The 27,148-nt window shown below is 40.0% G+C and overlaps 1 protein-coding gene across 1 annotated transcript in view; it reads left to right on the plus strand.

Annotated features, from left to right (window-relative positions):
- Positions 1 to 27,148, plus strand: part of COL4A1 (collagen type IV alpha 1 chain) — a 122,143-nt gene that overhangs the window by 23,641 nt on the left and 71,354 nt on the right. The window contains exon 2 of the mRNA XM_059467172.1: positions 24,951 to 25,001. Coding sequence (XP_059323155.1) covers positions 24,951 to 25,001 — 51 coding nt within the window. The remainder of the gene's footprint in view (positions 1 to 24,950; positions 25,002 to 27,148) is intronic.

Here is a 27,148-nt window from a genome sequence, read left to right on the forward strand (position 1 = left end):
ATGGCCATGGCAGTGAAGCTCTTTTGGAAGTCTGGATGCCCTTGGTGCTGGGTGCTGTGCTTTTCCTCCCCCCATTGCTTTACCTATAGGCAGGTGGGAGACAGGGCGCCCCGGCTGCCCAGCATAAACCCATTTCTGTTTGGGGTGGCTGCCATGTTTCTGACCTCAAAGAAAGTGGGGGACAAAAGTAAGCCTCTTTTGTCCCTTTGTTCCCTGAGAGAGGAACCTGGAGCTGCTGTGGTGATGAGAGTGACAGCATGGACACAAGGGAGGGCGGGAAAGGTGGCTGAGATGATGGGGGTCAAGTGAACACATAACATGTGGGAGCCCTAATATTTGCAACCTTGTTATGCTGACCAAGTGTGACTAATGCTTGGAAGACTAATGGCCACCACTGATCTGTTAATTGAAGATGGCTTTTGTCTTAATCTCCTGTATTGCAACATGTTGGAGATACGCGTCACTAGATGTTTACTGTGAAGATTACTGATGTTCTTCCAGACTGCCTTGTGTGTGCTCAGTTTTGAAAACTTGAGTACAATTGTTCCACTGTGAATTTTAGAAACATATGTTCAGGGATATATATCTTTCATATTCCATTTGTGCAGCTGCAAACAAAAACTTGGTACTATCTCTTACTTGAGAGAAAAATAAAGGACGTGCTGTACCCATGGATGAGTCACGATTCATTTATGTTCTATGAGAAATTTTAAATGCTATTTCATGACCTTTGTCATCTTTGTGTACAGTGGAAAAAAATATGCCAAGCCAGGAATATCAATGAAAGTCTTCCCAATAACCAAAAGCAGGCAAGTGAGTTCCCATTGGGTTGGGTTTTTTTTGGTTCTTCACTAACTGGGTCTTTACTGTGGAACAAATGATGATGACTGCCTGAGAATTTACAAGATAAATAAGCTTTGAGATCATACAGCCTGCTAGACTAACCATCATTATCTGATCTTACATCAAAGGAATGGGGCTTTTTTGGTGGGCAAACTGAGTCTGGAGCAAACCCAAGAGTTATTTAATTTATTAATTAGTAGGTGATTTGGATAATGTGTTTATTGCAAGTGTGCCTGTAGCCATGCCCTGTTCATTTGGTGCAGTATTGAAATGCATGAAAGATGGTAGAGGAAAAATCAAATCTTACCACCTAGACCTGAAATAAAGCTAGAACATCCAGGAGAAGGTACATCTCCTGGGTTCATTCCCTCATGTGTTTCAAGTAGTGTTATTACCCAGTGCACTGTAATGCAGCAAACTTTTCTTATCCACCCCCTTTCTCCCCAGGCATCTGGGATTTTTTTCACTGAGAGTTAATGTTTGGCTTGGAACTAATCTAACAGCTTACTACAGCTTGCTCTGTGGACCCAAGCATGCCCTGTAATGGATTAGATACATGTCCTTAGAATAGGAGGGATAATGTGTCTGCTGTCCAGGGATATTTGTGGGGGTGGCAGAGAAATTGGAATGCACAGATAATAAAATGCTCTTTCATTCATGTCAAAATTTTCGTGAAGTTTCATAATGCTATTTTCTGTGAGTGCGTGTTTTCCCAGTATGTGTTCTTGTCTGACAGTTTTTGTTACTTAATATCCTGTTTATTAACATACATCCTAAAACGAGCTCTAACATAAGGATATACCACTTGCATTTTTCATAGGAAAATGGGAAATCGGAATAACTTCTTAGGCTTAAAAGGGACACTGTAGGAGTATTGGTCTATTAAGACCAAAAAAAAAAAAAAGGAATTTTAGGGACATGGGCCTTTTAGATTTGGTTTTCACCTGTCCAGATGAACTTTTAGAGATTATGAAAATGGTGTGGAATTGTGAATTGTGGTTGGTGATGATTGTGAATTATAGTTTTAATAATTTCTGAAAAGGGGATGAAGTAGAAAGTAGTTGGAAGAATAAAGTCAAAATAGACAGTCTTCAACAGGCTCTGGGATGCTTTGGTAGGATTTTGCTGGAAGCAAGACTAAACAGTTAGTGTTTATGCAGCATAAACTATCCAACCGCAATGGGAAAATCAGAAAGTGTAATCAGAAACTAATTGGGAGATGCACTGGAGAGATTGAGGGAGTTGGGGCACATTCCTCAGAAAATGGCAGTGAGGCCAAATTACTAGAAACCTTTATAAGTACCACAGGCATACAGGGACAAACTTGGAAAGGGATGAATGAAATAAAAGGATCTGGGGGCATAATAGATACTCCTTGTGCTTGCAGATGGTAAGGGAAAACCAAAAGGCAAGGAGCTGCACCTTAGTAACTGGAGATGAAAACCTCATGACTGAGGCTTCTATGTTCAGGTGGTTAATGCGTGCATCATGAGGAGTCTGAGCTATCTTGGGGAGAGAGCAAGCTAGAACCTACTTAAAATTAGATGGTTATTTTAAAGTCATTTGACCCCCATGACTCAGACTCATGGCAGCACTCTCAGTCTAGCTTTTTTAAGCTGCAGAGCCATTAGACGAAGCAGTGTCTCTCTCCTACCCCTGCCCAGTCCCAGGAGCTTACTCCCACTCCTGAACTCTGCCCCTTCTTGTGCTGCCACAGGAATTCATCCAGTTATGTGGCAAAACAGGGCAGGGAGTTGATTTGGCTCAAAAGTTTTGATGTTTTAAGAACGCTTTGTTATGTCAATTTTCGGAAAACTGCTTTCACCTACCCAGTCCACTGCACACTTATGTTGCTGGTAGAAGGGCATCAGGGAGAAGTCTACTTTCAGTGGCTGTGCTTACATCAACTCTTGGTGGACCTACAGCACTGCCTCATGAGTGTAAGCCTGAAGTTCCAGCATATAAGAACTATGAGGGTGTCGTGGTTATGCCTGATGTGATTGGCTGTATCTTCTTGCACTTAGCACTGAACTCTTGTTAGGTCTGCTGTAATTGTCCTACTCTGAGACAGTTCAAGTTCAGTAGCCTGTGAAAAGCAGAATTATTCTTTTAAAAACAGTCTTCTTGTTAGGGGGGAGAATGGGATGATTCCTTTATGTTGGTAGTGACTGAATTGACTGAGATAGACTCAGCTCCACCTTTGGTGAGTGGGCTGTAGCAGCCTTACAGTTGTCAGCACCTATCTTTGAGAAGTTATGTGAGGACAGAGAAGCTGTAATGACCCCCTTTAAAAGCTGGGAAAGGAATATCTGTGAGCTTATTCAGACTACTCAGTTTTTCTCCAATTCCCCAGAAAGATCCCTGGCTGACTGAACAGAAGCACCCATGTAAATAAACACCCACGCGGCTCATGCTGGCACCAGCTGTATTAAATCAGCTCCCTGGCTCTGTAACACAGTAGCAAGTGGAGAGAGGGAAGGAGCAGATAACAGTGATTTCAGTAATGATTTTAACAAGTCTCTTCTGCTTTGTGATGGAAATGTCATATGTAAGTCTTGGGTCAAATGGCAGAAGGAGGCAGTGCTGTACCACCCTCCATGGGAGGCTTGTGTATCCTTGCTGGAAAAAAAGGAGGGACATCGCTTCTCTGAAATGTGAGAAAAGAAAAAGAACCAAAAAACTTTAGCTAACTGAAAAGTTGCTTGTAAGTGGGTGAGAATAAATTCTTTCTGTTCTCCAGGTAAGACAAGAATAATTAAATTTCCAGGAGAAGGATTCAGATTGGTCACTGAACTACTAAGTTTTAGCAAAGACCAGAGAAGCATTAGGTGAAGTATAGTTGATCCTCTCTTGAGACAGTAGGCTTAGGAGCTTCTTGAGGTCTGTTTTTCAGATACTATTTTCTAGCATTTCAGTTAAAGAGGAAACATGACTCTTAACTGCTAGTATACACCAGCAAAAATTCAATGTGTAGACAATTTGCTACAAGATACCCTCAATTAAATTTATTTTGCTTCAGAGGAGCAGAAAGACTGTTAGGCATTACATGATGTCCTGTAGTTCTCTCAAATATTGGCAATTAAGCTCAGTTTCAGTGTGCACCAATAAACACTTGGAAAACTAATCAAACCTATTCATATGCTATATTTCTATGTTTCTTCAATCCCCATCTTCCTCTTTGTGAATGCATAAGGGAACTGCTTTTAAATTTTTTGTTTGTTAGTTTCAAGAAGGAGGCTATGGGTGATTGCTATAAGCAAAACAGCTTTGCTTGAATGCACCTCAAACTGCCTGAAAAATAAATGTGTGAAAGGTTTAGAGGATCTTTAGGTCTTTTTTTGGGGTTGTGCACCAGATGGAGAGCCTAACTGCCTGTTCCTCCTGACCCTTTGCTTACATTTTTTTCAAATATTGGGGAAGAAAAGCGCAAAAAAAATGAATTAAGGAAGAAACATTAGTGAAGCTTTTATTTTTTCAGAGTAACTGGAAATGTAAAAACGTGCTTCACAAAATAAGTCTTTGTTCAATGGTGTTCTTTCTTGGTAGCCAAATTTATCATTCTCCAAGATTCTTCATATTGCCTGTAACTGTGAATTTTTAATCATCTTTGGGACTGAATGTTCATAGGAATTATGAGGCAGTATTAAAAAACTTCAGTGAATGTGGTTGAAGTGAGTGGGGACCTGTTTGGGAGCAGAGAGCAGTTTTAATGTTTATAATGTTGACAGGGTGAGGGATGTGTGCTGCCAAACGTGCCAGTCAGTGTTGAAGAAAACTCCAGTGTCTCCTGAAAGGCTCTTTCCTCACCCGGCTTGCTTGCCCTCCCATGTAGCACAGCTTTTCAGCACTTCTTACATTTTACACAAAACATATGTATGGGGACAGTTTAGCAAAAAGACAGAGCCAATATATTGTTCTCTTAATTTGGTTCACATATGGCCTTGGATGTGTGTTCCGCTTACTTTAAATTACTCGAACCATGGATTTAGTATTTCAGGATGAGTTTCTTAAGCATTATATTTGTTATGAAGATAATGCTTCCCCTGGTGGGAAAAGGAAGACTGTATTGTTACAGTGACACATCTTTGTAATTTGAGATGACATTTCTTTTCAGAGCTTAGACTTTGTGCATGAAAGTATAATAAAACCCCAGAACCTGGGTATTCTAAACTGCAGGCAAGCACAGTTCAATAGAGGAATGCAAACAATTGGTTTTTTAGTAGTTTTTATCATTACTTAGATGCCAAAAGGAAAGAGATGTGTTCCCCCTGAGCTTAAGAGCCACAAAAGTATGAGGTACTAATTCATAAAAGTTAGCCAAGATGAGAAGGATTCTTGTTAGCAAACAAAAAAATGTACCACGTTAGGATTGGGTGGCAGCCCTTTGTGCCAAGGGGTGTAAGTGTCAGCACACCCAGACTGGAAGAGCCAGGGATGGACAGAGACCTCCCTTTGGTACCCTCTCTTCCTTTAGTCCACAGTCCTGATCCAGTCTCAGTATATTGCTCATCTGTGGCCTATCTGGGGGACTCCACTTTTTTCACAGCTCACTTTTCACCGATCATCTCCTACTCACCAGTCTTCTGTGAATCAAACTCCTTCATATTTTCTAATTCTCCATATCTGATTCCTGTACCTCTGCTGCCTCATCAGCAGGAGACTCTCACAGTTCCCTTTCTGAGGCTGCCCTTGCTTTATCTGCCCTGGGTTACAGCTAATGACATTTTCATCTTTCTCTAGGTACCATGGTCTAGTGCACTCATCCCAGCATCCTCTTCAGTCCATCCTCTTACGTGGTTCTTTTTGTCACAGAGAAAAACCTGTTTCCTTTTGGCTTTTTGCCATTTCCATACTCCCAGCCACCCAGTACAGTAAGCCTCCCCAGGGTTTTGGATGCTTCTGCACTTGTCCATCAGTCTTGCATGGTTCTGAAGCTGTGTGTGAGTGCATCCCCTGTCCTGCTCATCCCATTTACCATGCTGCCCAATGTGTGCTGCTTCTAGGAGGTTGCTTCATTTCCCCTGGGATCCTGTTAATCATAGTTCAAAGGCTATATTTTCATTTTTTCTCCTTGCTGATTTGCATGTCATTTAAATATGTTGATATTTGAAATAAATGAATATTTAAAATGGCTTTTTTGTTTTGTTTTTAAATTAATTGTCTGGTTATAGCCAAGACACATGATGCTAGGCTCAGAGTAGAGCTCATCCTAGTTGGGGATGTAGCTCATCTCAAGCTTGGTGTTCTAAAGAACATTGGTTTTTTCTTAGAAATATTCTCTCTCTTCTCTTAGTTAACCATGTAAAAGGAACGATGGAAACAGGTGTGCTCTGAGTACTACTTCAGTAAATTGGTGATAATACAAAGAGATAGTTCATTTGTCTAAGGAATGATGGTAGTGGGAGCTTAACTGATGTGTGTCTTTGGGGGAATTCATTGAAATTAAATGTGTGTATTGTGAAGATCCACACATAAGTACAATTTTTGCCTCTGTTTGACATGAATATCCCACTGACCAACTGAACTTCCAGCTCTGTCAACAGAGGAAGTATAGTGAAGGATTGTTTTTATGTTTTTTTTCCAGACATGTATTGTAATTCGTTCAGTAATGAAATACAAGTGTGCCACGATTTGGAAGTATCTCAAATATCCCTTCTTAATTCTTATGGCCTGGTGATGACTTCACTCCAAGAAGAAGCTGTTTCTCATGCAACTCTTCTAGAAATCAAAGGTTAAAAAGCTATGTAGACAAATGATGACGTTTAAGAAAATTTCACAGTGTCATTTGAACCAGTATAGTTCAAACTGTGTCAGAGTTTACAACATTTCCTGTTTTTGGTGCTTTGTAATTGTAATCTAATCTTTTTTTGGTTTGGAGGAGAGATTAAATCATTGCCAGGGACTAATTTTCAAAAACTGAAAGAACATGAAAAGTCAGCTGGTTTTGCTTTAAAGTGAAAATGTAAAGTGGAGTAAGTTTCTATGTTGAAGTGAAAATAGGAGGACAGATATTCCAGTAGTCACTGAAAAGCAGTTGTTCAACATACACCCCTCTAATGTTTCTTTTTCTGGGTAAAGGCTAAGACTTTGTAGAAAATTTATTTCTGTAATAATGCATTTTTATAGTCCACTTCTATAATACTTTAAGTATCACATTGTTAAATCTGAAAGTACCTTTCAAGGATTCTTAAGCTAGTGCCAGTAAAATGAACTTATTTTTATAGCAGATTTATTATTATACAGGTACTGCATTTGCATTGCTAGAACAGCTCTTGCCACTTCATGGTCATCCAAGTCCAAATCTGGTCGTGCTACACACTTAAAGAATGTGAATTGGTAGAGCAAACCAGCAGCTAAATATTAACACTGCTGCATGCCTTTACAAGGTGGAACAAATCTGTCACATTACCATACAAGCAAGCTATAAAATAAAATAAGATCTCCAGGGACCTGTCACTGGTGTGGAAGTTTCCACACAGGACATGGCTGAGGCATTTCACAAATTGCCAAGATCAGGATTAGGATGTGAGCTGGAAATGTGTCTGTTGTCCCAGGTGTGTGCTTGTCCAGCCCTGTGCATGTAGAAGGAGCCAACCTAAGGATTCTTCAGCACAGAACAACTTAGGCATTGTTTAGTTTGTCCTTGAGCTTTTCACTGCCAAAGTACCCTTAATACAACATCTAACTGCCAGTGGTGTCTTCTGGTCAGAAATAATCAAAAGCTTTCTGTTCTTTTACACATGTTTCTTAGAGCCTAATGGAAGTTTACTTGTGATTCAAATATTTAGGAGGTGGTGCACATAATTACAAGTAGCACTCAAAATAGAAAAGACCAAGAGAGTTTGTAAGGGAGAAGTTATGAAAGTCAATTGTCCTTCTGCCTCTTACTTTAGAATGAACTCTTTCATTAGGTATTTGAAATTAATCATGACTATTAAGAGAAACCAAAGCATTTTTAATGTACTTTTTGGTGGTTGGGGTTTTTTTTAAATTTTTTTGGGGTTTTTTTGTTGTTGTGGTTTTTTTGTTTGGTTGGGTTTTTTTGTTTGTGTTTTTTTTTTGTTTTAGTAACAGGCACATTTTTAAAAACGTTCCATTACTTCTCCACAATTATTTAAAAATTCTGGAAGTAATAAATTTGAGGTTTTGCAATGATAAAATTCAGATGCTTTCTTCTTTACAAAATGGCGACACACAGCCACCTAAAAGGAAGGAAGGATGTGAAAAACAAGACCAAAGGAAGAAGGATGCTGCCTTAATGAGGATAGCAGAATCTTTGTGGTACTGGTTGCTTGATGTTTCCATCTTCCGACAGATGCTATTTTTGTGTAGAGTTTTTCCAAGGGATGAAATGGTGACTCCATGATCTAAAAAGTGATACAAGGTACTGCTACAGGATGCCTTGATTTGAGCATTGGTGTTTATGATGTGTACATTTCAAGACATCTGTTCAATACATCCTGGGATGATGACATCCTTCTGAGATAAAATCAGGGTTCTTTTGCTTTTGCAGTTAAGCTAACTGTTTACCTAAACAGATCCTAACTTTGGTTTTGGTATTTTGGATTATTTCAGAAAATCTGCCAAGTCTGGAGACTTTATATGAGATGACTTTATTTATAACATGCTGTTCTTAATAGATGATGTGAAATTCTTATCATGTGAGAAATATAACAGCTATATTGAATATTTATGCATTACTAATAAATAGTGATAAAGTCAGAATCCTACAGTGAAGGTAAGAGAATTTGTGGTGATCTTGTTTCACTTAGGCTAGTTGGAGTGCTACTTAAATTAATAAAGCTCTTTGACTCAGAAAATTAGACTGAATGTAGCCATATTTATTCAACAAAAGTTGTGCTCATATAGCCAAATCCAAATCTAGCAAGATTTTGCAAAGTTGTTGTATACTCTGAAGTTTCTGATCATAATTCTTGGTGATGTGATAGGTGCAACACTGTTGAAAGAAACTTCTGCAGTGGTTTTATTCTGCTTAGTGCCCAGTCCATTTGAAAATTGTGAAATTTATTTTGATTTTTATAAAGGAGGTATGAATGTTAATGGTGTTGCTAAACTAAATTTTGTATATGTTTTGTCCAGTGGTTTCTCATTACTTCTATTTTTAAAATTTGATGCTTTAAAGTGTTTCCCTATCAACAAAATGTTCATTTAGTTCCTCAAAACTTGTTGAATGTTCAGAACCTCTTGAAGGTGTTTTGATTCACATGGCCTATTTAACACCACTTTTGTCTCCTTTTTGAAGAAATTGTGGCAAGGAGTTAGGTATTATGGGTGCATATCAAAATAAAAAAAAAAAACACGTATCTTTTTTCTGTCGGGGTCCAGATTTTGTTTTGGCAAACACTATCCATCCTCCCAGCCATTCTGCTGCTGTGTACAGTTTGTAAATCACTGTAGAGTATGTTCCATCTGTGAGACACTGTGGCATGAGTATGTTTGTGACTGCAGATGTTTGGATTCTGATTTCTGTTGAGGTCTGTGGAGATTAGTTTTGCTCTTTTTTTCCCCCTCTAATTTTAGTTAGAGTTGAAAGGAATGCCAGACAGAATAAAATTGCAATTCATCATCTTAGATCTGCCCCTGTGGAGAGTCCTACAGGTTCTGCTGTCTGAATGTCCTTCTTCTCCTCCTTCTCCAGCTTGGGACAACCTGCCTCTGTTCTTTGCTCTGCTTTTATTTGTCAACCAAAACTCCTAATCATAGATCATAGAACCTCCTGAACTGGAATGGGCCCAGAAGGGTCATTGAAGTCCAACTCCTGGCCCTAGGCAGGTTACCCAGAGACTCACACCCAGTGTCTGAGAGCATTGTCCAAATGCTTCTTGAACTCTGCCAGGCTGGTGTGTGACCACCTCCCTGAGGAGCCTGTTCCAGTGCCCAAACACCCTCTGGGTGAAGAAACTTTTCCTTATATCCAACCTAAACCTCCCCTTATACAACCCTTGGGTCCTGTCACTGGTCACCAGAGAGGAGAGATCAGTGCTTGCCCCTCCTCTTCCCCTTGTGAGGAAGCTGCAATGAGGTCTCCCCTCAATCTCCTCTTCTCCAGGCTGAACTGACCAAGTGACCTCAGCCCGTAAGGCTTCCCCTTAAGGCTCTACAGCATCTTTCTTGCCCTCCTCTGGATGCTCTCCAGTAGTTCAATATCTTTTTTATATTGTGACACCCAAAAGTCGAGGTGAGGCTGCCCCAGCTTGGAGCAGAGTGGGACAATCCCCTCCCTTGCCCAGCTGGCCATGCTGTGCCTGATGCCCCCAGACAGGGATGTCCCTCCTGGCTGTCAGGGCACTGCTGGCTCATGGTCAACTTGCCATTGACCCCCAGGTCCCTTTCCATGGCACTGCTCTGCAGCCTCTCACTCCCCAGTCTGTACATCCAGGGTTGTCCTGTCTCACATCCAGGCTTACGCTATCCTGCACAGCAATCCTGTTTTCCTGCTTTCCTTTCTCCACTGTAAGTCCTCCAAGTAGTGCCAATCTAGAGTGATACTCACTTAGGTCATGTCAGGTGATGATAGGGGAGTAAACCCTTCATTTTCTGATGACTCTTGGAACTACTGACATTTTGCACATTTTAGTTTTTAAAATGTTTTTAAATAAAGAACTTCTGTACCATTCTAGCCCTGTGTTTTACTTCAATTGAATGTTTTATCTTAATGAGGTACTTTTCAAACCCAAATTATTTTACTTGATGATCAAATAAACTGTTAGAGACAGAGAATAATAAATATTATAAAAACCTAATATAAATAAATATCCCCTTTAAAGCAAGCACCAGTGAAATTAAGGAAATAATCCCCTTGTAAAACTTTTGCTTACATTATGTCTGGTTAAAATATGCTAATGGTTACTTTATCAAGCAGACTGAATCTGCCCTAAAAACTTGAATTATTTAATAATTGACTTTTTCCCTCTCTTTCAACTTCTGAATTACATCAAGTAGAAAAAGATATATAAGCCAATTTAAATGGAGTAACCATTTTCCTTGTGCAAGAAACATGAGTTGAGCCCAAAGGAAATGTGATTTTAGCTAAAAAGAATCTTCTTAATAATTACTCTGTTGAAATTTATATACTCTTTTTGATCTTTACTGTGCAGATTTTTGATCTATAAGATAGTCAAATGGATGAGACTTTTAAAATAAATTAAAAAAAAAAAGCTAGAAGATAGTAATAAAGTCACTTAACTCAGTCTGAAGAGTAATGCCAAAAGTGAAAGGCCCCTTGACAGTCATGAGCACTTGCTGTGTGTCTGTAAGGCAGCAGTCACAAGTTTAAGGTTGTGTATAGCCAGGATTAATACCCTTGTGGTTAACGACACACTTTTATAAAGTAGAGGAAGTGATTTTAATGACTTCAGTTTTTAACTTCTCAAGCAGTGTAAATATGAGATTAAAAAAAAAGTGTTATTTAGATGTGAGGTTTAAAGTGTGGTCTGTTCTAGGGAGTGATTTGGGAATACATCTGGCGCGTTAAGGATGTTGCCATAAGAATGACATGTTCTGAACTTTGAGTTTTAGTGTGACTTCTGCAGATGTGCTGGCATTGAAAGGCAGTCTCGTGATGTGACTTTGGGTGGTTTTGCTTACATTTATCACTTTTATTCCTGTTTTTTTGAGGGCACTTGTTACTTAAAATTGTCAATATTTGCATATTTTATAGTGAAATTATTAAGCTGAACATTCATTCTTGAATCTACATGGAATGTTCTGAAACAGCTAGACACCATTTGCAATGAGCATTAATTCTAGCAAAATGCTAGTCTGGTAGGACTGTGAGATTTCACCTTTCTTTTGTACATGACTTGAGGACTTACATTATCTGAGGATCATTTTCTTGCGTTTATGCTGGTATGTTACTGCTGAGAACACACTGCAGATCACAAGGATGTATGCTTAAGGATGAAGGATAATTATAAATTTTAAATTTCTTTCTAGATGTACTCAGGATGGCATATCTTCTAGAGATGTTCACAGGCAGGGAAGGTTTTTGGAAAGCTCATGTTCAACATCTCTGAGTCCCCTGAAATTTGCTAATTCTGGTATAAAGCCATGTTGTTAGTGCCACAATGTGTGATCATCTTTGTAATTAGGAAGCCTGGTTAAGCTTGCAGTCACATTACAAGTAACTGCAACAGTGAATTCAGCCAGTATCCACAATGATACAAAGCTGGTCAACCTATTTTGAAAAAATATCTTGCAAACCCAGATGAAATGAGGTTATTAAACATACACGTCATATAGGTATAAAAAATGGAAAGTAATGATTGTATTTGTTGTCAAGAATAATTTAGATATGCATAACTTTAGAGATACTTTCAACATTCTTTCACAAATACCAATAAAAATTAAAGCACCCTTGTTTGTTACACTGTTGGAGAAGGGAGTACGATCAATACTGTTTTAGTATAAAGGTAAACTCCGGGGACCTCCATTTTTTTCTGTCACAATAGCATGCAATAGCTCATAAATTTATCAATTTACCAATTTATCTCATAAAATGATACGTGCCTTTGATAATTAAAGTACTTGTGACACCTGTGTCAGTCTTAAACCCCCTGCATGAGTGTTCCTGGACAGTTTTGCCTGTGGTCCTGTTTGCATTGTCTTGCCCCTCCACCATGGCAGCATTTATTTGATTGACCTCATTGCGAAGGTAATAAACTAAGCTGTAGCATTAAAAAAAAAAATAATAAAAAGGTCACTGCATTTAGTACTCACATAGTTTAATTCCAGGGTGGGTTTGATGCATTGAAGTGGCAGGACAAGAGTAGGGCTGGGACTGCAGAAGGGAGAGCAAACATGTGGCAGGTCCCAGGAAGAAAGGTCTCTGTGGCTTTACCCATTGTGACCCAGCCCTTCAGCAGGTCTCAGGGGGAAAGGCCTTTGTCACGTCCTTCATCTTGCCCTTTGGGTGCCTTATACCTCTTATTGGCAGGATCTTTTTTTTTTGGAAGAACTCTGAAATGGATACTCAGCTTGCTTCTATAATAGCCTGTGTTTATTAACTTCAGAAAATTTTGATTAATTTTTTGATGAAGTATGAGATCTTTAGTATTGACCTTTCACTGGATGAATGACCTTAAGCTTATTGTTTCTAATTTTAAATAATAAGCATGGATTTTGAAGCCTATTTGTGTCTGCTTAATTAGTGGAAGATATCTTATTGCTGAAACATTATCTGTCTGCTTCTTACAGTTTTTAAATAAGCTGCTCACAAAATATTTACAGCTGAATCTCAATGTTCATAAATGTTTGCACTTCTGCTGACCTTTACATGCAGGAATACAGGTTAGGAAGATGTTTAATTTTACTCAACTATAACTTTTCCATCACTCAGGAAGTTGCCATAGAAAAGAATGGATTTTCAGCCTCTCTTCTAAACCATGTTATTTCCGTTTCTGCAGTGAGCACTATTTACTTTTCTTCTTGTACCTAATTAGTACTGCATTTTTGTAAACTGTCAGATAGCAAGCTCTTCCCTGGATGCTCATGAAGTATGCTTTTATTTACAAAATGCAGTCTGCAACTGAAGTGGTACAATAAAAATTATGTTGTATGCTTTACGAGAGGAAAAAAATCAATTTTTGTCAGCTTCCTGTCTAGTCAACAAAGAAACATAAAAGAAAGAGAGGACTGACAAGTTTGTTTCCTTTTGCGTCTGGCAAATGTTGCACACTAAAATAATATTTCCTGTGGCTATTTTGCTCTCATGTTCCAACATTTCAATTTTTATTAAAACTGGATTTTCAAATGTCAATTTGGAAAAATATGGGTTGGAGAAAATTTTGTCTGTTTTTCATTTGGGCCAGACAAATAAATTAGAGAACATGTCGATAGCACCAGTTTTAACTTGCAACTATGTTTTAAAAATGGCATCCATTTGATCTGTCACATAAGTAAAAGTGAGTTCCATGGCTGAAAAATAAATTGAAAACAAAAAAAGTTGTTTGACATTCAATCTATGTTATTACTTAGTTACTCTATTAATTCTTATTGCTCTTTAATTGATATGTTTATTTGCAGTGCAATGTGCATTTAGAATGTCACAATCCAGTTGCAAGTGAAAATGGGTTTTGGATTAAGGAGCTAATTTGCATGGGAAGACATGGCACTATAGTTTCTACCAGTATAAATATTCTGCTATGCTTATGTAAGGGTGGATTTCAGAGTAAGTTACAGGTTCAGGCTAGAGGACTTCAGGGCAATATAATTCACACTGAAGATTTGCACTGCCTTTCTCTGAACTCCTGTATACCATAAGGCTCTTAACTAAGAAATGAATACAACATGAGGTGTAACTACTGGAAATGTGCATTTAATGGAACAAATTGTGAGTTGGAACCATCTAATTTGCACCTAAATTCTCTTTCCATGTAATTTTGATGTTCATTGGATGGACAAGACAGCAACATCCTGAAAGAGATCCAATCCATCCACTCTGATGCACACAAATTCTGTGAGCTCTTGCAAGTCATTCAGGTTATTGATAGCTTTTATTCCAATGTTGGGATGCTGCTGCCCATCCGAGAGCAAAATATGTGGGCTCCTCTCCATAACTCTAATTCGCAGAGAAGTTTTGCCGTCCATAGGGTGAGGCTGTGGCAAAGCTCATCATGGTTTTTGTTCAAGTCAGGTAGAAGGGAGTCAAACTGTAAGCTATGGGTGTCCAAGTGTGTTTGTTAAAGTCAGAGCCTGTTGTTCACTGAGGGAAGTATTTTCCTGCTGCTGGCATTGTCTGTGGAGGATCTAGAGCCAGCACCTTGCTGCGGATGTGAGGTGGTGCCTCAGGGGCATTACTGAGTCTTGCACAGCAGACCTGTGAACTGAAATAGTAATTTGGGGGTTACTTCTCAATTATCTGTCCAACTGCTGAATGCCACGTGTGTTTTGAGGGTTGAGGTTTGTTTTGGAGTCTTTTTTTTCTCCTATCTTCTTCTCTCTAAACTCTTTCTTAAGAGACACCACCACTTGGAAAAGCCCAAGCGTTTCTGCTTAGCTGGTGCTTCTCAGAAAGGAAAAAAGTGTCCTTTGGGATAATTTCTTTATAACAGCAAAAGAAAGTAAAAACCCACTTTTTTTACTTCTGGTCAGTCATCTTTGTGATCCTTCACAGGAGCTGAGTCCTTACTTCTCTATTGAGCAAGGGCTTTTGCTAAACCATGAGCTTTGCATTTAAGAGGAATATCTCTTGAAAGTTGTGACTCTTCAACAGTCAGAGAGACCCATATGCATCTGGAGTCTTTAGATATGCAGTAATGTCCTTTGAAATGTAGCTTGAACTGAGCGGATTATTTCTGGGGTTTGCAGAGTCTTTAGGAGAAAAGATGTTGGTGTGTCCTGAAGAGAAAGCAGCTCATAATCAATGGCATCCTTGATGGAGCAAAAGACAAAATTCAGTGGCCTGAGGAGCAGAGAAAGCAATACTTCCCCTTATGGCTCTTTAGGAGTCCAAACTGATAAATGACTAGTGGTTTGTTGCTAAAATTATCAGTGTAACAGAACTAAAGTTGTGAGATGGAGCTGAAGAGAAGGTGCCCTGATAGATTAATGACTGGCAATTTGTTAAAATATTTGAGAGAAAATGCATGGTGTAGACTTCCGGTACTGCTTCCAGTCCAAAAATTATGGTAGTATTATAATGCAAATAGTCAAAAAATGTATTTCATTTTAGGAAGTACTCTTCCAATTTTAGACCTTCCCTGTGGTGCTGTAGTTTCTAGAGCTGACTGTCTGCAAGAAGTGGGTGAAATCTTTCACTAGGACAATTAAATAGATCTTTTTTTTTTTTTTTTTTTTTTTTATCTTTACTGTAACAGTGACATTGCCATAGGATGAACCTGCTTGAAAAATCTTTGAGATCTGTGGGGAAGAAAAGTGGGTTAAGTAGGTTTATCAAATGGATTTTTGTGTATTTTGGCTGGCTGCTAAGTAGACTAAACATGCTACATGCTTTTTAAATCTTGTGTTTGACAAGAATGTTGAACTGCTGTGGTTACTACTGCTGTTTCCAGAATACCATAAGGCTCTTAAAATGTACAAATTAATTGCTCATTAGCAATCTTGTGATTCATTGTTGAGTCTGTTGGTCAGAGTGAGGCCATTGTTATCCTACCTGTCTCCTCTTCCCAGTATTGCTGAGGAGATGGAACTGGTGTTGTGAAGTGCAAACAATGTATTTAAAATTGTTTACATTGATTGTTACTATTTAATTGTGAGAAGTTTTGAAAAAGTTGAGGCTCCTTTCAGAAGAAAAGATAACATCACATGTTTTGCTAGAGAAATCACTTGGACAGCTCTGATAAATTCATGCAATAGAAGTTGCATGTGTTCTAGTAAAATTTGCTAATCTTTAAATGCCCTGACAGAGTCTCCTGGAAAGGTTTTAGTGGCAAGTTGTATATACCTGCAGTATGCCATGGAGGTCAGTGGAGTCTTCCATTGAGGTTTTCCTTGCAGAAGCTGCCACATTTGACAGGTACGGGCAAATCTTCTGTTAAGGTCAGATGGGGCTGTGCACTGTGGATGTTGGTGCTGTGCTGGTACAGCCACAGCTCCAGGGAGTGATTGCAGCACTGAGGAGCTGCTGCCTGAGCCTGTGCAGAGCCTGGTTGCAGGTCAGCCATACCCACTTAAAGCCACAATGTTTCCTGAGTAATGCAAGCTCAGGCTTGGGAGAGCTGAAGAGTAAGGAACTGCTGATGGGGAGCAAAGGACTAAGAAAGGAGCAAGGGGACCCTGGTCATGCAGTGACAGTATGTGACATGAAGACAGGAGCCCTTCTGGGACAGACCTTTCCGTGGTGATGGTGTTACCTGGAAGTGCACACAGCCTCCTCCACAGGTGGTGGATCACACTGCAGGAGGATGGTGAAAGGAAATAAGGAGCTGCACAAATAGTGCCCAGGGGAAAGCCCTGCTCAGGTGGTGTGAGTTCAGGACACAGCAGTCTGTGCCTCTGCTGGACTGTGTGTCACCTGGGTTTCTCCTCTGCACTCAAACACAGAATTCCAGTTTATCTTTTGTGCTTTTCTCACATGCCTTGGTGTGCATCCCAACTAAGAGGATATTGCTTCTCCGTTTATTTAGTCTAGGCGAGAATGGTGGGGGCTGAAGATCTCTGCTTCCCAGCACTGTGTTTTCTAAAAGCTGTTACTTCTAAATGTATTTGTTTATTTTGATGTTCATGTGTATCAGCTAAGGGAAGGGAAAGCACCACTCATGGATATGCTGTACACATTTGGAAAATGGCTTCACTGGCTTCCTGCATCTCTCTCCTGAGGCATCTCCTTTGCTTTTGGGTGTATGAAGATGCCTTGCTGGACAGAGGCTGCCGTGCAGGAGGGCTGCACCTCCCCTGCAGGCTTGCTCTTTCAGTGCACTCACTCCCCAGTGTAATGGGGGCTTGCTGGGGCCAGACAAGTTTAAAGGGAGGACTTAGTGATTGGCTGGACAGCGTGGCAGAGGTGGCCTCTCCATCAGGCCCAAACCCACAGCAGCCGCAGAGATGTTCCTGTGCCTGTCATGGCCCATAGTGGCACAGCTCTGGGGCTGGTTGCTGCCATGGCATCCATCTCTTATCTCATTCCCAGTGCTGCTTAGAGAGGGTTCCTCCCTGTGGGAGGAGAAGGGAGGGAATCCACCTTGGCAGTTCCCTCTCATCCTGGTTCTGCCTCCAGCCTGGGTTGGAAAGCGCTGGGAAGTGGAAGGTGCCTGGGAGGGGCTGCAATGCCTGCTGAGCTGGTGGCCACCACTGCCTCTCCCTCTCCCTCTGCCTAGTGTTGGTGGCATTGTGTTTTGCCTCCCTGCTGGAACTGTTTTGGGGCAGGCTTTTGACCACACTGAGTAGAGTTATTATGGGTATTCCCTGTGCTTGTGAAAATGGGGTTGTGCACTGAACAGCAAAGGCACAGGGGCCAGGGAAACTGAAACATTTCTGGGAAGCAGTGAAGCCCTGCAGGTGTGGATTTATTGGGAAGACAGCAAGAAGACTGCCACCTGTCCTTGCACCACCACACCATTGTAATGACACTGTTCCATTTTGCCAGGTTATGGCCTTTTACCTCTGGCAGGTGCTGTAAGTGGTTGTGTGGATCCATCCCATAAAGCAACAAGAAAAACAAACTTGTGTGATTTGTTTCAGAGTCCACAACCTCTCTGCCTCATGAACAAGAAAGAAGTTTGATATTTTGTTAGCCCTCCACTTGTATATGTGGGGATTGCTAATGCCAGTTTCACCAAACCATGCAAGTTACAGGACAGGGGGCTTGGATCTGTTCCCTGCAGGATTTTCTTTGCACTTTGCTTTGTGAGCTCCAGGATAGTTGTATATGAGGCGGGTGGTGAGCTCTGCAACAGCCATAGGGGGGTTCTGCAACAGGATTTCCTGTCCTCTCTGCAGGTTTTTTCAGGTTAGCAAGATGAGGAATGGGAGTTTCTTACCTGTATCGACTGGCTTCAGTTTGCCTGTTCACAAAGCAGAAGAGCTGAGTGACAATTGTTAGCAGTGATTACCATAATTGAATTTAGGAGGGGTCGTGCCCTTTGAAATGTATTCCTGAAAGCGCCTGTCACTGGGTGTTAGGAAGCTCTGGAACATGCTCTAATCCTTAGTGGTCAGTGAAGAAACACCAGTGGCTGCCCAGAAGATCTTACTGGCACCTGGAATTTTTTTCACTTATTTGAAAATAAAACTAACAGTGGAGTTCTTGTATAGGAAAAGAGTACAAAACCTGCTGAGTGGATTGGTAAATACAGTCTTCTCTGTTGGAGGCTGAGCAGTATCTGACAGTCCATGGAAATAAGCCTAGTAGATAGTTCAGTAGATAATGCTCATGGGAGGCTTTTTTAGTTTGTATTCACAAAGCAGTTATTTGCTTTGAGCTGTGCAGTATGGAGTTCTATAATGTGATATTCTGAAATTTCCCTAAGTAAGCAGATACCTTGATTGTTTCCAGAGCTTCCTGTAAAAGAATGTAGCTGGAGGAAACAGTTGTTTTAAATGTCCTTTCTGTCCAAATATGGAACAACAGGAATAACTATATTTCCTGTGAATTAACGGGAAGCCCCCTAGATTTGCATCACTTTGTGCAAACGATGTTCACATCACCAACAGGAAGGTCATATTCACAAAGCAGCCTTTAGGGTAGTCCCATGACCCTACCTCCAGGATAGACCCCTGGGGAATTTGGAAAAGAATGTGAAAAATGAGGTCCTAGCAACAAAACATTTCAGCGCCAGCAATCTAATATTCTTTTGATTAAGAAGACACAGCTCTTCTTTAAACATATTTTAAGTGAAGTACTTCCAACTGATGCTAATTTACAAAATAAATATTTTCATGAATAGTTAATTTAAAATCTACTAAATTCTGAAAATTTGCTAATGTTCCTTTGAGTGACTAAAGTACACTGGAGATAGATAAGAATCTGTGGTCTGTCTGCAATTTTTGTATGAACATCCTGCATGATTATGGTAATTCTAAAAACAACAACAAAACAGCCCTCCCACCAGCCAAACAGAAAAAACGTGCCAAAAATATATGAACAGCCCCCTCCTGTCCCAATAGCCATAATGATTTTTTTTCCAATTGTTTTTTATAGAGTTTTTCTTAAAATTAATTATCTTCCAAAAATTGTACAAGGCTTTTCTCAGACTCAGAGAGTATTCTGAGCTGGAAGGGATCCACAAGGATTGTTGAGTCCAGCTCTTAAAGTAAATGGCCCCATACAGGGATTGAACCCACACTCTTGGTGCAACTACCACCATGCTCCAGTCAACTGAGCTAAACTTCTAAATAAAACCAGAGCTGAATTGTTGTAATTAGTTCGGATTTCATCATGCACAGCACTACTTCAGAAAGTGACTTGCCATTCTTTTCAGATATTACAAATATGTTAATTTGTAAACTTCTAAACTTAAAGTTCCCCTCAGACTAACAGGACTACTTAACTCATGCACTGACATGCAAGTAATCATGAAGTGCCACAGTTTTCCACTGACTGTGTAGGTTTGTTTTCACCTGGGCCAAAGCAATCCCCAGAAGATACATTTGAAGAATGACTCTGCATTTACAGAGAGAAATGAGTGGGAACCACTTCTGCTTCCTCCTGTTACACTCATGTGCATCAGCCTACAAGCCAAGAAGGTCTTCAGGAGAATGAGTATTGTAATCCTGAAGTTTAATGAGTGTTTGGAGATTTTTGGGTTGCATGTATTTCCCTTGCTTAAACACAGGCATCTGGTGCATGTGCAGGACATCTTGAATGGCACTGCTCTGCTGTCCTCTGATCTGCAGAAAATGGAAATGACACAAGCAAGAACTTTAAATAGCTACTGCATGGCAGAAGCTTCCAGTCACTGCTGACGAGAGCTGAACTTAGTTTGGTGACTTACAGCGTTAAAGCTTCAAAACCAATAAGTCTTCCCTTGGTTTGGGGAATTCCCTGAACAGTCATAATTGGAGTCTACCCATGATTTGCTGGGAAAAAAAAATTTAAAAAAGGAGATGAAGATAAGCTGCCAACATTGGTTTGTGAAGGGTCTTTCTTATTTGTTTTGTTTTTTAATAATGAGAGATATAAATCTGGAGAGGTGGAAAGACTGGAGCTTGCTGACATTAGAAAAAAGTTGTCTTTTTGTCTGCTATTTTTCTGTCTGTAGACATCTGAAATTGATGGGTTTACAAAAGACATGAGAATTGTGCTCAACTTCTGGTCTTTGCTTTAAGTCATCAAAATGAAGGAATAGCAGATGTTCCTTTTCCTAAACCATTCTAAGAGTTGAAGTTCAAATAATCAGTTCAGAAAAACTGGCTTTGTATCAACTCCTTTAAGGGTGTATAACTAAATTTTGCTAATTGCTAAGACAGTGCAGATTTTTTTGTTATCTTCTTTTTTCTAGCTAAGTGTAAATCAGGAGTTTTAGCTACATGATTTTTTTCAAAGTTGTTAATGGACTGTAAAATCAGTTAAAAAATATTAATTTTAACTAAATACTAATTCTAACTAATACTAATTTAACTAATTTTAGTAGTTTCCTCTAGTGGTACTTTGTACACAAAATAGCAGTTCTGCTAATTCAGTAGTTATATCTAAAGGTTTAAGACAAGAATAGTAATACAGCCAGGGAGCTATTTTGACATTCTGGAAAGAGAAGAAAATATGAGAGGAATGCAAGATAAGTGTCCTGCAGTTGGCATCAACTCATTGTTTCTGTATTTGGTGGGATGTGAAATGTGAAGATATTATTGATCCAGCTCTCATGTCAGCTACATGAGTTGCATGCATGTGCACTTAGGAAGAAGTGCCTGCTACAGAGGGATGAATCTCCCTTAGGCTTCCAAGTGACTGGGTTTATACAGAGGTGGAAAGGGTTGATTTTGTGGTAAGAGGAGATTCAGACTTAAAGTTGTCCCTGTCAAACAGCCATCCTGTTGGCTTAGCCTTTCTTGTGTTTCAGCGTGAAACTGCTATGGTAATTCAGCTCAAAATGGGGTTTAAAGTAAGGCAATATAGAGTGGGAAATCTTCACTGTTTAGTCGGAAAACATCATCAGTTCAAGCATCCCATCTAAACAGAAATTGTAATTTTCTAATGATTTAATCACGAGATGAAGTAATTATGATTATTTTTACCTTTTTGAAGCACTTTGGCTATGAAATAGGTAATTTGTGAATAATCAGAGGATTTTGACATCTGTTTTAGCCTCACCTATCCACAGGATTTTCTGTGATTTGAAAGACAGTATATTTTGTGCAGGACAAGTGACTATGTTCCCTGGAATGTGATTTTTAACATGAACAGACTTAAGTGACCAGGGAGAGTTTAACTAAATTTTTACCTTATAGCTGTGCTTTGCAGGCTTCAGTGTGAACTCTGTTGATACCTAGGCAATTGGCCTAAGCTGGTGGCTGCTCAGCAACTGAAATTCAGTAAGCAGAGCCTGAGGTGATGTTGTGGGAAAGGGAACTACATTTTGTCTTGAGAAATGCACTTCTCTAAGAGAGTGTAGCTTCCAAGAACTGACTCTGCCTTTGTATTTTTTTGGAGATGTCTGTGGCCTCCAGAAATGGTGCATTTCCAAATATGGCAGTCATCTCCCTCCTAGGCTGCTCATCTGGCTGTTTGCATCGTTCCTGTGCGAGTTCCAAGCAGTAGTCCTCAAATGCCAGGAAAGTAGCTGGACGTGGAAAAACAGGGCAGAACGCAACAAGTCTGTAGCTGTGATCTGACAGATGTCTTACAGCCTGCCTTGCAGAGTTTGTTCATCTGCTGCAGGGAATTTTAGCGGCTTTCTCCGCTCTGTCACTGACAGGGCTTAAGGCTTGTAAGGCTCAGTATGTGGGTCATGGAAGCCAGAGGTCCAGATTGGGACACCCATTCATTAGCGGGACTTGTTTTGGACTATATGTTAATGTGATGGAAAACAGATAGGTGTCCTTTAGGCAAACACTCAGGCTGCATGTGGCACCTCTGTGTGTGTTGTGTTGAAGGGATGTAGTCTTTTTATAGTTTAATACTGATTTACTAGGATGATTCACTGAGCTTATCAGTTGCAGACAGTCTGGGAGAATGAAATGGAATGGAAATGCTTGTCAAGAAATGAAACAATTTGCATCACTAAAATAAGCTTTTGCTTCTGGGCAGACTTATATTTTGTGGGTGGAGTAAGATAAAATGAATGTCCTGTAATGTTGCATGAGAGGCTGGCCTATGGTGCAAGGAAGCTATGGCTGTTTGAAAATTGTGAGTGTACTATGCAAAATAGGGGAGGTACCTGGTGCAGTGCACCTGGCCAATCTTTGGATTAGCCTGTAACTGGCTCCTAGACACAGGATAAAGAGACTGCCTTTTCATCTGTCACTCCCCCCACAGATTATGCTTCCTGCCCAGCACTGTTCCTTCTCTGTTTTGGCACTTGGAGGACAGCAGTGATTGTTCCAAGCTCCCTGCAGTTTCTGGGGAAGGCGTTGTCTCTCTCAGGATGTCTGGGAGATAGGACAGAGTTATTTCTTTCTATTTGTCTCAATATCTCTAGTCATATATAGTGGGAAATCATTAAGTGGATTATTCATGTCATGAGACTGATTTAAAACCAAAGTTTAGAAATGAACAATGATTTGCATAGTTTCAGTTTAATTGCCTTGTGATGATTCCTGTACGTGCTATAATCATCCTTCTCTCTTCCAGCATCTCATTACTTAAGTGCCCTTTTGACCTCCTTAAAGTGACCTCTGATCCACAAGCTTCTTCCAGTCTGGCCCTCCCCTTTTACCAGAGAAGCAGAAAGAAAAGCCTCATACTTCTTCCTAGTATAGGCAGAGTGTTATCACGTTGCTCAGATTCTAAATGCATTTTAGGAGTTGAGGATAATGCTGTCCAGCAGTGGCTGTCGTTGCTGGCCAACCTCCCACCCACCCACAGAGGTTGCATCAGTGGCAGAAGGAGATGATGTTGCTGTGGAATAAAGGCAGTGTTTTGTAGAGCAGGTGCCTGTTCTGGCATGGCAGGCTGCAGCCCTTGCCCCAGCAGGACCTTGTGCAGTTGTGCTCCCTGGTGCTCAGTACCTTCTTACCTTCCTTGCCTTTGGTTATTCTAATCTGAGGCATTAAAAACAGGAAAAATGGAATATAATGGACTCATTTTTGTGGGGACAAAAAGAGGCTCGAAAGCACAAGCCCATTCTTCTGGCTATGCTAAATTTGAGAACAAAACCATACTTAAATAACAACATGGGTTTTTTCTAAAACAGTGCATGTTAAATAATAGGCTGAAGGAAATATGCAGGGATTAACTTGAAAACAGATGTTTATAATGATTCAGTGACTTATGTTAAGTACATTCCCAGATGCAACTAAAACAGACTTCTGAGTTTAGGGGATGTGTTGATAAAACTGATAACATTCTACATTATTCTGGAGGAGGAAGTATGAGCTGCAAGCATGCCTCCTCCAGCTGAGATCTCATCAGGTCTGAAAAACTAAGAGAGGTCACACCAGGTCACTCCTTGTAATGGAAGACCCAATGTTTTTCCAGGCATAAGCATGTCCTGCAAGGAGTGAAGCTGATTATTCAGTGGGTGGCACGTTTCCTTTCTGATCCTTGCTGAGGTTCCACTGCAGAATGTCTAGGTGTTGTCTTCAGATCTAGTTCTCTTTCTGCATTATATGATAAAAACTCATTCTAATCATGTTAATTCTCACCTTTGTGTGAATTTATAATATAACATGGTATAATAATGTAAGTAAAAATTGTAAATTGTCAAAATCATAACTATTTTTGCTTTACGTCAGTATGGAGAAAATTCTACTTCAAGAAACAAATTCAGTGGATGTACATATACAAAAAAAAGTGTCAACAAAAGCAATAAATTTTTTAGGAGATAGCACTGTAGTTTCATTGGACGGCCTTTTTTTTAAGTATTAAAGCCCCGTTTCTCTTTGATGCTTTACTTTAAAATAAAATGTATTTACCAAGTAAAAATGTTACTGTATTATTTAGCTTTCTGGGTCAATATTTATTGGTCTCATTTGGGACTTTCCAAATTCAAAATGGATTAGGTGCATTTTCTTTTCATTTCCCAGCAGTACTGAGATCCCAGTAGCCTGCAGAGCCTGCAGGTGTAGAGGGACAGGTGCCCAGCATCTGTGCTGAAACTGTCTCAGGGGAGGTGCTGTCCCTGACTGCTTCTGAATAATGGCCTGAAGGGGCTGCTGAAGGATCTCCTGTGCGTTGGTGGAATATTCACTGATACAGATGTTCTGCTTCCTTTGCTCTAGTTTGTTTCTGAGGGGCATGACAACAGTAAAAGCAATTGACTGCTGAGTTGCTTCATGACTGTGAGGAGGAAAAGTAGAGATTGGCCTGATGCACTTTAGAGCATCTTTGGTAACACAAAGTGACTGTAAGATTTTACCTGTGCACCAGTTAATCTGACTTCTCTCATGTTACTGTATGGGCTTAAGCAAACTTTCCCTGCCCTGACCAACCTTGCAGTCACTGGGATGCTGCTGACATCCCTGGCTCATTGCAGTGTGTTCTGCCTGTCACCCACTTCAGACATTTAATTCTCAATTTCTTTTATTTTCAGGGATGTTCCGGTTGTGGAAAATGTGATTGCAGTGGAGTTAAAGGACAAAAGGTAAGTCAGCTCTGTCCATTTCATTTTCTTGCCTATTTCAACCACAGGGTATAAAATCCACTGGGAGCCAGGTGAGCCACTGGGTTCAGTGAAGGCTTGCAGTGCCAGGGGCCATGGCCAAGGCCAGGCAGTGCCATCAGCAGGGTTTCTGAGCAGCAGCCTCCTCTGTGGCCGTGGCTGCAGAGGGCAGGAGGGCCAGGGCTGGGGACAGGTGAATGCCTTCACTCTGGAGTGAAGCTCCCAGCCTAATGTGGCCGTGTCCTCTGTCCTCCCCCATCGAGTGGGATGCTGACCCTTCACTCCCACCTTTCCCTCACCTCATCTCCAGCGTCCTCAGTGGGCAGCAGGCTTGACATCCTGACCAGTTCTGGAAGTGAGGCAAGCAGTTCAGTTCAGGAATGCTCCTCTCAGCATGCCGTGCAGATTGCTCTCCAGAATGGCTGTGATGCATCATAATCAATGTTCCTTGACCAGGGTTAGCCCTGGGAGGCAAGGACTTGCACTAGGAAGAGGGAGGTTAATGATCAACTTAGATACAGAAAAGCGTTGCAGGTCAAGAAAAAAAATGTAAAACTTTTGACAAAACCTTGCAATGAGTTTTAAAGTTCCCATTCAGTTATCTAAACTTCTTGTATATGAAAAAAAGGCACTTTAAAGTCTTCTTTTAAAGCAGTTACAGTGAAGAAAAATTACAGAGCACTTAAGCACTCTGTGAATTCCCCCTGTAAACTACCTGCTTTTGTAAATATTATAGACATTCAACCATCTCCTTATCTCTTCCAATTTTGCTTGTAGAGATTTTAATCTATGATGTGTTCTCCTGTGCATGCAAATGTGCTGTACAGCTACCTTTCTAAATGAATGTAAACCACAGTTTTCTCATCCTGTGGTTGCTTTGGGTATGTGTTATGTGTTTTGAGGTAAGTTGTTTAGGTCACCCAAAGGAATACTTAGAAGAGATGGGGCGGTTGTTTGCTTTTTGTTTTGGGGATTGTTTTGTTCTTTGAAATAAATAGACAGCTGGTGTTCTGTGTTGTCTGAAAGGCAATAGCTGCATATTTACGGATGATGGATTTAAGAATGTCTGTTAGTGGCTTTTCTTTGGTGTTTTCCACAACTAGGAATGTAAATTACTTAATTGGAGGCCCAAGCCAGATAATTTTCTTTGTAACAGAGCATAGATGAATTTGTGATACAGATAAAAAGTGTCAAGGTCTGGAGCATCATTCAGATGGAGTCTCCTTTTTAAAATGACCCATTAATGTCTGTTTAATAAAAGTCAACTATATATTGAAAACAAATACAGCAAAGATTTGGTAAAGGTTCAGAACTCTGAATTTATTCCTTGATAGCTTGATCTTATTGTTCAGTAACAAGTACAAATGAGTCATGGTAGAATGAAGGAGACATGTTATAACCCTTGTGTTGAAAGACATCAGTTTTCAGTTCATAAGGTATGCCAGCATCTTGTAACAAGATAATTTTTAAAAAATGATAGCTTGAGGAAATAAATAGTATTAAGCCTTATGCTTAATTTATTTCCAGCTGTGTTCCTGTCTGTTTGCTAGAGCTTTTGCTGGCATTTTTCATTTGCGTAGTCCAGAGAACATCTCAAATGTTCTGTTTAAAAGAAATAGATGCTTGTCTGATATGCTAGAATCCAAAACTACTTCACATTAATGTAGGCTGTTTAAAAATGTTGATGAGAGAAAAATATCAGTCCGTAGTAACAGAAGGCATATTAAGTTCCAGTGTGGCAGTGTGCTCTCCATTCTTCCTAATGGGTTCCATCACAAATTTCTCTGACTTTAAGCAGGTATATAATGAAGTATTCACATAATTTTAGACTGTGTAGGAAATATAGTTATTGACATTAGAGACATCTGAACAAGTGAATGTCTAGTTATACCTAGAAAACAACACTCAAGACAGGCATTTGAAGGTATTTTGGAATGCATTTAACATGCTTAAATCTGGTTCAGATCGATGCTTGCTCATTATCTTAACTCTGTTTAGAAGATATTTAAGATTTTGAACAGAAAACTGAGTTTTATTTTTAAGAAATCTGCCCCCTGCCCTTCAGCCCTGCTTAGTTTTTATCCCAATTCATTACATTTGGTGTCTGTCTAGAGTAAGGAATAGCCTGC

This window comes from Ammospiza nelsoni, chromosome 2, assembly GCF_027579445.1.
Source record: "Ammospiza nelsoni isolate bAmmNel1 chromosome 2, bAmmNel1.pri, whole genome shotgun sequence".
NCBI lineage: Eukaryota > Metazoa > Chordata > Aves > Passeriformes > Passerellidae > Ammospiza > Ammospiza nelsoni.